At 39.3% G+C, this 14,869-nt stretch overlaps 1 protein-coding gene across 1 annotated transcript; it reads left to right on the plus strand.

The window, feature by feature from the left end:
• The first annotated feature begins 1,950 nt into the window (after positions 1–1,950).
• Positions 1,951–14,824, plus strand: LOC133578230 (retinol dehydrogenase 10-B-like). The gene is made up of 5 exons (XM_061932485.2): positions 1,951–2,480; positions 11,686–11,784; positions 14,096–14,241; positions 14,311–14,442; positions 14,517–14,824. The coding sequence occupies exons 1-5, from the start codon at positions 2,031–2,033 to the stop codon at positions 14,635–14,637; spliced, it is 948 nt and encodes a 315-aa protein (XP_061788469.1). The 5' UTR covers positions 1,951–2,030; the 3' UTR covers positions 14,638–14,824.
• The last annotated feature ends 45 nt before the right edge of the window (positions 14,825–14,869 follow it).

Here is a 14,869-nt window from a genome sequence, read left to right on the forward strand (position 1 = left end):
GTACGATTAGTGTCAGAGCTTGGTCCGCATTGCCGGCAGTAAGTTGGACACGTTTCCAGTGAGGGTTGGACTCCGCCAAGGCTGCGCTTTGTCACCGATTCTGTTCATAACTTTTATGGACAGAATTTCTAGGCGCAGTCAAGGCGTTTAGGGGATCCGGTTTGGTGGCTGCAGGATTAGGTCTCTGCTTTTTGCAGATGATGTGGTCCTGATGGCTTCATCTGGCCAGGATCTTCAGCTCTCGCTGGATCGGTTCGCAGCCGAGTGTGAAGCGACTGGGATGAGAATCAGCACCTCCAAGTCCGAGTCCATGGTTCTCGCCCGGAAAAGGGTGGAATGCCATCTCCGGGTTGGGGAGGAGACCCTGCCCCAAGTGGAGGAGTTCAAGTACCTCGGAGTCTTGTTCACGAGTGAGGGAAGAGTAGATCGTGAGATTGACAGGCGGATCGGTGCGGCGTCTTCAGTAATACGGACGCTGTATCGATCCGTTGTGGTGAAGAAGGAGCTGAGCCGGAAGGCAAAGCTCTCAATTTACCGGTCGATCTACGTTCCCATCCTCACCTATGGTCATGAGCTTTGGGTTATGACCGAAAGGACAAGATCACGGGTACAAGCGGCCCAAATGAGTTTCCTCCGCCGGGTGGCAGGGCTCTCCCTTAGAGATAGGGTGAGAAGCTCTGTCATCCGGGGGGAGCTCAAAGTAAAGCCGCTGCTCCTCCACATCGTGAGGAGCCAGATGAGGTGGTTCGGGCATCTGGTCAGGATGCCACCCGATCGCCTCCCTCAGGAATTTTTTAGGGCACGTCCGGCCGGTAGGAGGCCACAGGGAAGACCCAGGACACGTTGGGAAGACTATGTCTCCCGGCTCGCCTGGGAACGCCTCGGGATCCCCCGGGAAGAGCTGGACGAAGTGGCTGGGGAGAGGGAAGTCTGGGCTTCCCTGCTTAGGCTGCTGCCCCCGCGACCCGACCTCGGATAAGCGGAAGAAGATGGACGGATGGATGGAGTTTCCATCTTATAAAGATCTAAAAAAAATAATTTGCCCAGGTCTGATCTAGAAGTTATGTTTTCAAAAAAAGTTTTTTAAATTCAACAACAATAAAATTAATTTAAGAAACGTTCAATGGCCGACAATTTCAGCTTCAAGTGTTTTCAGTTAAGAGCTCGGTCACAGAACCAATTCATCTGGTAAATTAAACGGTACTACTGTATCCTATACACAAACAAATTGCTGGACAATATATATATTTTTTAAATCTTATAAACTAATTTGGGATATTTCCTAACTAAATTGACATCATTGAAATAAAGAATTAAATTAAAAATAAAACATGTAAAATGCCTCCGGATGTCCTTTATTTTTAGGGTTTATGAACGGTCATAAACAATTACAAACAATATCCATCCATCCATTTTCTACCGCTTGTCCCGTTCGGGGTCGCGGGGGGTGCTGGAGCCCATCTTAGCTGCATTCGGGCGGAAGGTGGGGTACACCCTGGACAAGTCGCGCTCATCGCAGGGCCAACACAGATAGACAGACAACGTTCATAATTGTGATATATATTGTAGGAACCAGAATATTAATAACAGAAGGAAAAAACCCTTTTGTGTGAATGAGTGAGAATGAGTGTAAATGGGGGAGGGAGGGTTTTTGTGTTAGTGCACTAACTGTAAGTGTATCTTGTGCTTTTATGTTGATTTAATAACAACAACAAAAATACATACATACATTATATATATATATATATATATTTATTTATTTTTGTCGTAAATATAGTAAATTGGATGGCCATTTCAGCAATAATTTGCGTGTTAAAATATGTAATGTCTACGTGTCTATCAGTAATAATCTCCTGAGTGGATTTATGTTCACTTTCTGACATCTGACAACAAAAGCGTGTTCTATTGGTCCACTAAACGTCCCAGTGCTAATCCGGTTATATAAAATGTCATCACACACACACATCTAGACACACACACGCAAGTCCCACTCACACTAGGGTGGCGAGAATAAGTCAAAGATCGTCACCATGATCATCATCGTGGACTTGGTGCTGATGCTCATCGACCTGACCTACGCTATCCTGGCCGCGGTGGTGCAGACGTTCCTCCGACCGAGGCTAAAGAGCATCGATGGGGAAGTGTGCCTCATCACGGGGGCAGGAGGTGCGCTGGGCCGCCTGTTCGCGGTGGAGTTTGCCAAAGAGGGCGCGCAGCTGGTGCTGTGGGACTGCAACACGGCCGCCAACGAGCGCACCGCCCAGCTGGCCAGGGAGCACGGCGTCCGGGTGCACGCCTACACCGTGGACCTGTCGTTCCGGGAGAGCATCTACCACACTGCGGAGCGAGTCAGGGCGGAAGTGGGCGACGTGTCCATGCTGGTGAACAACGCGGGGGTGGTGGCCGGAAGGAGGCTGCTGGACTGCCCCGACGAGCTTCTGGAGCGCACGCTGCTCGTCAATTGTCACGCTTTGTTTTGGGTGAGACTGACGCGCATGGACGGTGTTATTATGCATGTTGCAATACGTCATAATTAATGGTGGCACTATCTACATGCTGCACTATGTCATAATTAATGGTGGCACCATCTACATGTTGCACTACGTCAAAATGAATGGTGGCACCATCTACCCACACTGGCGGGAGTTATGTAACATCTATTCAGCCAGAGTGTGTGCATTGAGTGTGAAGGGAGCACCACAGTCACAGTACACACATAGTACTTCACTTTCACTAAGTGGTTTACTAGAGTAGGGACCATATTGTACTATTAATAAATAAGATAAAATAATACAAACATGCACTCTACTGAGGTGGCAAATTATGACACGTTCAATCTATCGCAGCACCAAGCAAATCATCTCAACATCCCCATCATTTTAACTCCTAGATGTCATTGAAATTATTTAAGGCGCACTACACAAAATAAACGTAACATTATTAATATCACTATTGCAGATACCATCACAAAACATTAATTACTCAAAACAGCCCACTACCTATAATATGGACTTTTTAAACATCAGATTATTGTCTCCCAAAATGAGTTAATGAGGTCATTAGAGACACAAATCTTAACGTTATTAGTCTTAGCGAAACCTGGCTAAGACCAGACTAATTTTTCCCGCTTAACGAGGCATCTCCTCCTAACTATACAAATGCACATATTGCCAGTCCCCTTAAAAGGGGTGGAGTAGTCGCACTAATATACAATGAGAACCTTAACCTTACCCCTAACATAAGTAATAAATATAAATAATTTGAGGTGCTTACTATAAGGTCTGTCACACCGCTACCTCTCTATCTGGTTATCTGCCACCCCCCTGGGCCCTATTTGGATGTTATCAGTTAATTTTTCGCTGATCTAGTGACGCACGCAGACAATATAATTATAATGGGGGATTTTAATATCCATATGAATACCACGTCAGACCCTCCGTGCGTGGTGCTCCAGATTATAATTGATAGCAGTCGCCACACACAACACTGTAAAACTGTAATTTTGTACTATGCCAAAAAAGATCTGCTTCTCAGCTGTGGTCCGTGTAGTCCGCAGCGGTACTCAGTTGTAATACACTTTTCCCTGATGGTGATGACAATATCAAGCAAACAGAACGAGTCTGGAGTTAGTCATACGTTTAAGCGCAAAAATTATGCCTAAAGTGATGAAACTGTATTTTAATTTGCACTTTAACTCTATTGATTTAACTTAAGAAACATATATTAATTGTGTTTATATTTTAGCACAATATAATTAACTTTATTTTTGGCAGTTCTTTATGAGTCCCATCTTATGCAGTGTATTTGGTTAGTACTTATCTAATCAGCTTGACCTTCGCCTAAGGTTCATGTGTTAAATGAATAATTTAGTGATTAACACATCCGGCATGCTAACGTTAGCATTTCAGTTTTACTTGTGCATATTGATGTCTCGTGCTTTTCCAGGGTTTGCGCAGCATTCACACGCATTTTTTTGCAAAATCGCACATTTTAGTTATTGACTAGAAATAAAACCAAGAGTACGAATACTAATGCAATGGTAATATTTGAGTTGAAACCTGGCCTCTCTCGAGTGGAAGAGTTAGAGCCTGAGATCAAAAAGATTAAAAACTCTTAATCTATATGACAGTGTTGTACACTGTTAAAAAGGGCAGATTTACAGTACCGGTAAAAGACTGACAACTCGGTCACCAAAATTTTACCGTAAAATATATGGTGGTTTTATCACCGAACTACCGTAAAACAGTAGAACTTTTACAGTAAAATTCTGCCACCTGAGCTGCCAGTTTTTTACCGTAATCAGAAACAGAATCAGATTCATTGGCCAAGTATGTTTGACACACAAGGAATTTGACTTGCTAAACCACAGGTGTCAAACTCAAGGCCCGGGTGCCCTCGAGAGCCTGGAAATAATATATCAATAAAGTACTGTAACTTTTCTTACTAAATATATTCATTCTCTCTTATTTTTAAATAGAAATAAATACTAATAATGATTTCAAAGCAAGTTATCCATCAAATTGTGCAATGTAAAAGTAGCAATAGATTTCATGGTAAAATTGTGAAATTAACTGGTTTTTACAGCATTGTTTTCTAAAGGAAAAAAAAACCTGTACTTTTTTTTTACTGTAATAAACTGTGGTGTCCTTTTGGCATTTACAGTAATACACCTAAAAATCTACAGTTGTTGATTTGCTGTAAAAAACAAAAACAAAAAAACTGAGCTGCCTTTTTTTTCTCCATCCATCCATTTTTTACCGCTTATCCCTTTCAGGGTTTTACCATAAAAACAGCAGTACTGTTTTTCCATTTACAGTACTATACACTAAATTTTGAGGTGAAATTATTGCAACTTAACATATTTTTTTTACATTTTAGTTTAAAAAAAATCTACTAATGCATTAAAAAAATGGTTTAATAATAGTATTCACTGCTAGAAGCGGGCCTCTGGGGCCAAACATAACTGCGAGGTGGCCCTCAGTGAAAACGACTTTGACACCTATGAGCTAGACTGCGCTCTCTTTGTTCAACGCAAGAAAAGAAAAAAACAGTAACTTCTGAATTTTGTTTACAGTGTAGAGCGCTGTCATATAGATGATCTCTGATTACCTTTTTTGCAGTAGTGCAAAGAAAAAAGTCACAATAAAAGGGGGAAAAAGTGTTATTAGAAAAGAAGGCAGAGACCTCTTACTTTCTCCCCTACAAAGAAAGCTCCAGGTGCACCAAAATACCTTAAATACAGCAGAGCACTCCTGTAACTGTCAAAAAATACACAAAAAATGTTCACTTGTAGAGGATGCTGGTTCCCAAGACTTAGCAAAGTAATAATAGTAGTGAAGGAAGAACCCAGCCACCTGGTCCTTAGCTCTCTGAAAACAATGTAGTTGAATAACCCTGCTTAAGAGTATCGATTTACTCTCCAACACACGGCCATTATTGTCTAAATAGCTGACAACACAAGAGAGGTACAACTCCCAAGATCATTATTTCTTGCCTAAAAGGTGGTGCATGAGTGATGCTAACACTGCAGAGCTGCGGTTCATTGAGGGGAACTATGAACTATGACCCTGTGAAGCAGAAAGTAGGGCCATATGGCAGTTTTCCAATATGATTACACATCTCCATGACGAGAAGTGCCGTAAAGAGGAAGATGAAGGTGGTGGAGCTGCAAACATTGAGCCCCTGACGAGCATCCTCAAGTGGGAGAAAGGAAGGAAGGTGAAGAAGATTTCATTACCATGTGCAACTCTGATCAATTGTCTTAGAGCCTAGAGTACTTGCGGCGCAATGGTGCTCAAACAAAAAGTCACAATTTGTACATGCTTACTGTGAGTGAGACTACTTTTAATGTATACATAGTTTAAATACCACAGTATTTTCCATTAAGACAGGGGTGTCAAACTCCTTTTCACTGAGGGCCACATCGCAGTTATGGTTGCCCTCAGAGGGCTGCTTTTAACAATAAGTAATATATGAATATACATGTATATATAAATAATACAATAACAATATATTTTTTCACATATGGAGCAAAAATATATTTAAGTTTTACTTTAAAAACTGTCAGCTCAGTCACCAGAATTTTACAGTAAAAGCCTTTTTTTTTTTTTTTTTTTTTACAGCATATTAAAACAATTTAATGAATGGAAAAACAATACCATTGTTTTTAGCAGTAAAATTCAAGCAACAGAGCTGCCAGTTTTTTGGTTTTTCTTACAGTAAAATCTTGTTTTAATGGTTTTTTGTGTGTGTGTTTTAATCTTTTAGTGTCTTACTGTATATGTATATTTATATTTAAATACAGTATTTATCTTTATTTTAACAAAAAATATTTTTGGAATACATGATAATGTATTCGGCGTGGCGAAGTTGGTAGAGTGGCCGTGCCAGCAATCGGAGGGTTGCTGGTTACTGGGGTTCAATCCCCACCTTCTACCATCCTAGTCACGTCCGTTGTGTCCTTGGGCAAGACACTTCACCCCTTGCTCCTGATGGCTGCTGGTTAGCGCCTTGCATGGCAGCTCCCGCCATCAGTGTGTGAATGTGTGTGTGAATGGGTGAATGTGGAAATACTGTCAAAGCGCTTTGAGTACCTTGAAGGTAGAAAAGCGCTATACAAGTATAACCCATTTATCATTATCATTTATTTATATTTTGATAATATATTTTTATTTTTAAATATTTAATTTTAAAACATATGCAATTGCATGCACTACATGATCTTTAATGTCAAAAGGGAAATAAATATATTTAGTAAGAAAAGATTAAGCATTTTATTAACACATTATTCCCAGGCTTTCGCGGGCCACATAAAATAATGTGGCGGGCCAGATGTGGCCCCCGGGCCTTGAGTTTGATTGAACATGTGCCTTAAGGGGTGAGCATACAACTTGGTGTATTCATGTACTTACACAGATGGTGACTTCGCGTTGTGGGTCATACTATAATGAAGGTCTATGCTATAGTCCAGCGCTTATGAAAGCATGTGATTCTGATGTTGATCCTCTTAGAGAGCCAGTCTTGTGGCAAAATATGAAAAGGTAAGCTCATTTTCACGGAATATGCACAACATAGTGGACTTACAGTATACATAACATGAGGCATACCCATTTTAATATGTTCTGATACAAGAGTTGCCTTAAATATCAATGTTTTAAGTGACTGATAGTATTACGTGGTGTAGAAAACTACTTTATCATTATAAAAAATGTTCAAAGGAAGGTGATCGTTTCAGAAAAGCGACTTGCAGACTTTGACATGAAAGCATGCATTTTTCTTCTCAACAAGCAGAGGGCGCTGCTATTGCTTGGATTTTATTGGCGTCACTTTCAGCTCAAGTTCCCCTTATTAAATATATGTGGTGGTCAAGCTAGCTCTGTTTTCATGGGTACTAGGCAACATTTAGCCCAGGGGTGTCAAACGTATGCCCCGCGAACAAGTTTACTCTGGCCAGCGGCCGGCAAGTTCAGTTTGCTAAATATAAAAATTAGCTGCATTTTTTTAACGGAAGAAACTGCTGTTCTAAATGTGTCTACTGGATGTCTCACTACAAATTCAAGTGTAACCCACGTCCCACATGACAGTGTTTAAAAATGATGTATCAGCTGACTTCAAACACCTTCTGGATTGGCTTCCTCTACTCTAATCAGCGCAGGTGCAAGGAAATGTTGTGGCTGGCAGTAAATGGCGGCAGTATCGACACACAATACCTTCTTTCATTGTAAATGATCCACTCAACAGATAAAATAACGAAACGGTAAGATGCAGACTTCAAGTCAACATGACCATCATCTTTTTAGTTAAAGTTCCATGCAGCGCTTGGAATTGGTTGAATGCACGATGCACACCCTGAACTCCATTGTATATGTGTTTTTACATTTGTTTTTGTTGTATTTGAATTTATGCTTAAATATACTATGTTCACATTAGTTAAGTTTGTAGTTATTAGTGATGGGTTGATGAGGCGTCATGAAGCGTTTCAACACATTGCAAAACTGTATTGATACTGTGTCGATACTGTGTCACTAAATACTGACATCTGCTGGACATTAAAAATCCCTACAGGCAACCTATGGACCGACTCAACTGACACTGATTTTATGACCTAGTACAGTGGTTCTCAAATGGGGGTACTTGAAGGTATGCCAAGGGGTACGTGAGATTTTTTTTAAATATTCTAAAAATAGCAACAATTCAAAAATAATTTATAAATATATTTATTGAATACTTAAATAAAATATGAATGTAAGTTCATAAACTCAGTGAAGCACAAGCTCAGGTTTGTCACTAAAATGTCTGTCAAAAAGAACTGTGAAAAGAAATGTAACAATGCAATATTCAGTGTTGACAGCTAGATTGTTTGTGGACATGTTCCATAAATATTGATGTTAAAGATTTTTTTTTTTGTGAAGAAATGTTTAGAATTAAGTTCATGAATCCAGATGGAGCTCTAATACAATCCCCAAAGAGGGCACTTTAAGTTGATGATTACTTCTATGTGTAGAAATCTTTATTTATAATTGAATCACTTGTTTATTTTTCAACAAGTTTTTAGTTATTTTTATATCTTTTTTTCCAAATAGTTCAAGAAAGACCACTACAAATGAGCAATATTTTGCACTGTTATACAATTTAATAAATCAGAAACTGATGACATAGTTCTGTATTTTACTTCTTTATCTTTTTTTTTTCAACCAAAAATGCTTTGCTCTGATTAGGGGGTACTTGAATTAAAAAAAAATTCACAGGGGGTACATTGCTGAAAAAAGGTTGAGAACCACTGACCTAGTATATACAATAATATAAACCAAGTCATTGTATTTCATTTAGGATTATTTCATAACTTCATTTAAATAAAAATATATTTTTTATCTTTTTTAGATACAGTCAATAAATAATGTGAACATGTATCATAACATGGAAATCTAAGAGAACGTGTTGTGAATGAGGATGCTTGTGAACCTGGAATTTATTTTTATTTTTTTTTAAAACAGTTTTTCCAACGTATTCAATTTTAGACGCTTTCTCTTCTTAGTTATTATTTCTCCGGCTGTAGAAAAGACACGCTCACAGGGCACAGAGGAGGCGTCAGTGCGACACAGTTCGCGTATCGGTCACGTGACCAAAACAACTCATGATCGGTCACGTGACTTTCTAAAAGCGGTACGCGCACCGACACAGGGTTTCGCTCTATGAGCTCGACGCATGCGCTGATGCATCGGTGTTGCCGGACCCATCACTAGTAGTTATGTTACGTTTAATTTGGCTATTGTGTCATTTTGATAATTGTTTTGATTATATTATAATTGTAATGTTTGAATGATGATAAATGAATGGGTTGTGGCAGTTGTGGATTTCACCAATGCGACGGTTTTAGGAAACACTGGATTGCTTTTCCAAACGTTTTTATTGATTAACTGCCAACATGACAATCCTAAAGAGGAAGTGGTTAAAGTTTAATGGCTGTATTCTGGATTATTTTTAAAGCATATTTTAGATAATAAAATGTAAAAATTAACTAAAAATATCAATATTTCAGTAATATCCGTATCCACTCGGTATCCATTGCACCGGTCCCCTCCAAGGTTTTTCATTACGCCCATTGGGTTGAGTTTTTTCTTGCCCTGATGTGGGATCTGAGCCGATGTCGTCGTTGTGGCTTGTGCAGCCCTTTGAGACACCTGTGATCAAGGGCTATATGAATAAACTTTGATTGATTGCTAATATTTGCTATTAGAAAAGACCATGGCTTATTTTAAGTCTAAATTAAAAGACTGTAAAGTATGAGGGCTCTCATATTGTAAATATGTTTATATGTTCCCGCTATGAAAACATTTGATTTATACTGAATAATTCCTACTTTGTGGAAATTAATTTACCACGGTCAGGCCCGGTACCACTTAAGAGCGATAGATATTTTTTAACAATATAAAGTAAGCCCTTGTCTGTGATAAAGACTTTCCTAGATTGTGGGGACAGTTGTACAAACCCCGTTTCCATATGAGTTGGGAAATTGTGTTAGATGTAAATATAAACGGAATACAATGATTTGCAAATCATTTTCAACCCATATTCAGTTGAATATGCTACAAAGACAACATATTTGATGTTCAAACTCAAACATTTTTTTTTGTTGCAAATAATCATTAACTTTAGAATTTGATGCCAGCAACACGTGACAAAGAAGTTGGGAAAGGTGGCAATAAATACTGATAAAGTTGAGGAATGCTCATCAAACACTTATTTGGAACATCCCACAGGTGAACAGGCAAATTGGGAACAGGTGGGTGCCATGATTGGGTATAAAAGTAGATTCCATGAAATGCTCAGTCATTCACAAACAAGGATGGGGCGAGGGTCACCACTTTGTCAACAAATGCATGAGCATATTGTTGAACAGTTTAAGAAAAACCTTTCTCAAGCAGCTATTGCAATGAATTTAGGGATTTCACCATCTACGGTCCGTAATATCATCAAAGGGTTCAGAGAATCCGGAGAAATCACTGCACGTAAGCAGCTAAGCCCGTGACCTTCGATCCCTCAGGCTGTACTGCATCAACAAGCGACATCAGTGTGTAAAGGATATCACTACATGGGCTCAAGAACACTTCAGAAGCCCACTGTCAGTAACTACAGTTGGTCGCTACATCTGTAAGTGCAAGTTAAAACTCTCCTATGCAAGGCGAAAACCGTTTATCAACAACACTCAGAAACGCCGTCGGCTTTGCTGGGCCTAAGCTCATCTAAAATAGACTGATACAAGTGGAAAAGTGTTCTGTGGTCTAACGAGTCCACATTTCAAATTGTTTTTGGAAACTGTGGACGTCGTGTCCTCCGGACCAAAGAGGAAAAGAACCTTCCGGATTGTTATAGGCGCAAAGTTGAAAAGCCAGCATCTGTGATGGTATGGGGGTGTATTAGTGCCCAAGACATGGGTAACTTACACATCTGTGAAGGCGCCATTAATGCTGAAAGGTACATACAGGTTTTGGAGCAACATATGTTGCCATCCAAGCAACGTTCCCATGGACGCCCCTGCTTATTTCAGCAAGACAATTCCAAGCCACGTGTTACATCAACGTGGCTTCATAGTAAAAGAGTGCGGGTACTAGACTGGCCTGCCTGTAGTCCAGACCTGTCTCCCATTGAAAATGTGTGGCGCATTATGAAGCCTAAAATACCACAACGGAGACCCCCGGACTGTTGAACAACTTAAGCTGTACATCAAGCAAGAATGGGAAAGAATTCCACCTGAGAAGCTTAAAAAATGTGTCTCTTCAGTTCCCAAACATTTACTGAGTGTTGTTAAAAGGAAAAGCCATGTAACACAGTGGTGAACATGCCCTTTCCCAACTACTTTGGCACGTGTTGCAGCCATGAAATTCTGGGTTAATTATTATTTGCAAAAAAAAATTTAAGTTTATGAGTTTGAACATCAAATATCTTGTATTTGTAGTGCATTCAATTGAATATGGTTTGAAAATGATTTGCAAATCATTGTATTCCGTTTATATTTACATCTAACACAATTTCCCAACTCATATGGAAACGGGGTTTGTAGTTTATAATAACTAACACACTATTGGCAGTGAAACATTATAAGCCCACTGGTTGATGTTGACAAATACTTCAGGCTACAGATGACAAAATTTAGGCCGCATGAGGCTAATATTGTCTTTTTTGCAGATGACCAAGGCCTTCCTACCTCAGATGAAAGCAAAGAACCATGGTCATATCACAACTGTAGCCAGCGCTCTCGGCCTCTTCAGCACTGCATGTGTGGAGGTAAGACGCAACTCGACAACCGTAATTATACAAGTCATTGTTTAAATATTTTATATTTAGGGAGTAAGTTGTGTATCAAACTTGTCTTGTGATCCCCTTATGGTCGTATATTTTTAAAAGTAAAGTCATGTTTCTGTCACCACTCCCTGTCCTCTCTCCACTATTTAGTGTCTGCTCCTGGTTGCCAAGGACAGTTTTGAAATGACGAATGACTTCGGTTATCAACATATATACTGTTGCAAATGTGTAGTAGTAAAAAAAACTAATCAGAGAGACAGTACCAGATTGCTTGCAAATTGAGAACCCTGCATATACTTAGATTTGTTTATACGTTAAGCACAGTCTTCACGGTAGTTTGACTACCAGGCTTAAGACTAGACTGTGACTAGGTTGTATGACGGAATATCAGTTTTATGTGATCGTTGTCAACAGTCTTCAGCTAACTTAATGCATATGTATTGGCTTTGCCTATCCCTGTGCAGTTATTGGACTGAAATGTTTTATGCTTTGTCTTTGGTAGTTGCCAAAAATATCGAACCTAATCCTCTGAGCGGACTATTTGGGGTAGCCCCTATGTCATCTTATCTTAGCAAATTCAAAAAGAACTCGGTAGCATTTAAGGCTGCAGCGCCTCCTTGCCACACCCGCTGGATTACAGATATGATTTATTTCCTTAAACTGGAGAAAATTAGGCTCGCATTGTGAAGTTTCAGGAAGTATGGAGTGGTTTCCTAAAATATGTAAAAGTGACTGATCTCAAATTTAACCCCATTGAAAAGTAATTGAAAGGTAGATAATTGATGAGCCCTTTGTCTGCTTTTGTGTATTGCTGCACCATGTTGGGAACATTCAGGAGTGCAGTTGTCTGTGGCTTAATGTCAATATTTGCCTGTATTGATTCGACTGATGCATCTTTTTTTAAATTAATTTATATATAATTTTTGTGGGTTACTTGCTTGAGGGAGAAAAAAATTAACATTTGACAAGTGTTTAATTGTATTTCTGGACTTTATATGTCAAAATATCCAATCAACAAATGTCAAAAAAAAAAAGACTAAAATGACTGCGATTACATGTTCCATTGATCATCCATCCATCCATCTTCTTCCGCTTATCCGTCTATCATTATTAGTGGAGAGTTGGGATGGGCACCTTTCACATCTGCACCGAAATGGTACCAATTACAGTTACCAGGATATCAATACCCGTGCGCAACGGTGCAACATTTCAGTAACTTTCATGTGGTAATGAATGTTAATTGTTTAATAACAATATGCATTTTATTTAACATGCAACCGTGAGCTGATAACTGTGCTGTCCAGTTGTTTTTTTCCACTTATTTGCTGCTGTAGTCAGAAAAGTAGGCTTTGCCATTAAGTAGAATGTACCAGTCTTGTCGTTTGGTGAGTCCTACAAAGTGTTTATACTGTAAGTACTGTACTTATTACACATCAGATAGTTGATTGTAACATATATCTTAGTTTTGATTACCAAATTTAGAGTTGTCAAAATCGCCATGAAAATTGCTAATGCTAATCGGTAACATGTATATGGCATATCCAATGTAAATTAGCATCGAGCTAGCACATTTTACTTTTGAGCGCTTTCTATCAGGCAAACTTTCTTTGTTGGCATGGAAAATTGTAATATTACCTATGAGGCAGTCTGGCTGATTTTGCCTTGTGTGCTTGTTTTCCTGCCTATAAAAGTGCTGAATTTGGTACCCATCTTAATGGTAAGTATCTATGCATTGAACAATTTAAAATGCTTTCTATAAGCATGGAAGGCAGAACATAGTGTCAAAAATAGGCATTTTTATGGCTTAGTCCAGACTACAGGGGCATCAAACTAATTTTTATCGCGGGACACATCGTTTCTAAAATAAACTCGCTTTGGATTTAGAAGTCAAAGTGACAGGCAGATATTTAAGTTCCACCAGTGTAGAATTTTGATTTGAATAAGGTTTTCAATGACAAAAATAAAAAGCTTGGAATAGCTTGTTGCATCAAATAATGTTAATAACTTATTTTGCATACATTGCACTTTTTACAAATGCCTTATTGACGCACATTTATTATCAGGCTTTCACGGGTAACATAAATTATGTGACGGGCCAGATGTTTAAAACCTGTGGCTTAGTCAGTTATTCATAGGTTTTTACAATTTGCTGAGGGTCTGAGAACATACAGTAACCCTCGTGAATAATGGGGAGCTACTGTATTGCAATTGCCCCATTATTGTTTTTTGTTTAGCATAAAAGACTGTCCAATTAGAAGACTGAATTATGACGATGTCTCTTTACCCCCTGTAGGATTACTGTGCCAGTAAATTTGGTGCGGTCGGTTTCCACGAGTCCTTGACGCACGAGTTGCTTGCAGAGGAGCTGGACGGAATTAAAACCACTCTAGTCTGCCCATATATTGTGGACACAGGGATGTTTGCAGGCTGTGAGATAAGGTGACATTCCTTCACAGACAAACTCTATGCTACATTTTTTTGCATGGTAATGTTACATCCCTATTTCAGGAAGGAGCTTCGCAGTCTAATTCCACCGTTGGAGCCTTTGTACACAGTTCAGCAGTCAATGACAGCCATCTTAGCAGAACAGCAAATGATCTGCATCCCTCGCCTTATGTACATCCCATTTATTACAAGAGCGTAAGTACAGCTCATTTATTGACAAGATGTGCATTACAAGCTACTAATTGTGTTGCGGTCTCTTCACTTTGTAGTTTGCTGCCATGGGAAGCGAATCTTGCCACGTATCGCTTTATGGGCGGAGACAAATGTATGCTGCCCTTCATCAAGAACACTGAACAAAGAAACTCTAATGGCTATATCAAATCCTTCTGAGTCCTCCCTGTCTGAAACCTAGAATTACTCAAAACAGTGTGTATTTCTTTGCTGACACAGAATGTGCGATTACAGTAGTAGTAATATTTTTACACCAGTACCGGCGGCTAAGTGTAGTTACATGGGACGTCAACTCAGGTCTGAATAATATAATAAAATATCAAATAAGAAAAAAAGTCAGCAGGTGGTCTCAGCTATCCAATTACTAACTTTGAGGACTTAATGTGACAGA

Source organism: Nerophis lumbriciformis, linkage group LG38 (genome assembly GCF_033978685.3).
Source record: "Nerophis lumbriciformis linkage group LG38, RoL_Nlum_v2.1, whole genome shotgun sequence".
Lineage (NCBI taxonomy): Eukaryota > Metazoa > Chordata > Actinopteri > Syngnathiformes > Syngnathidae > Nerophis > Nerophis lumbriciformis.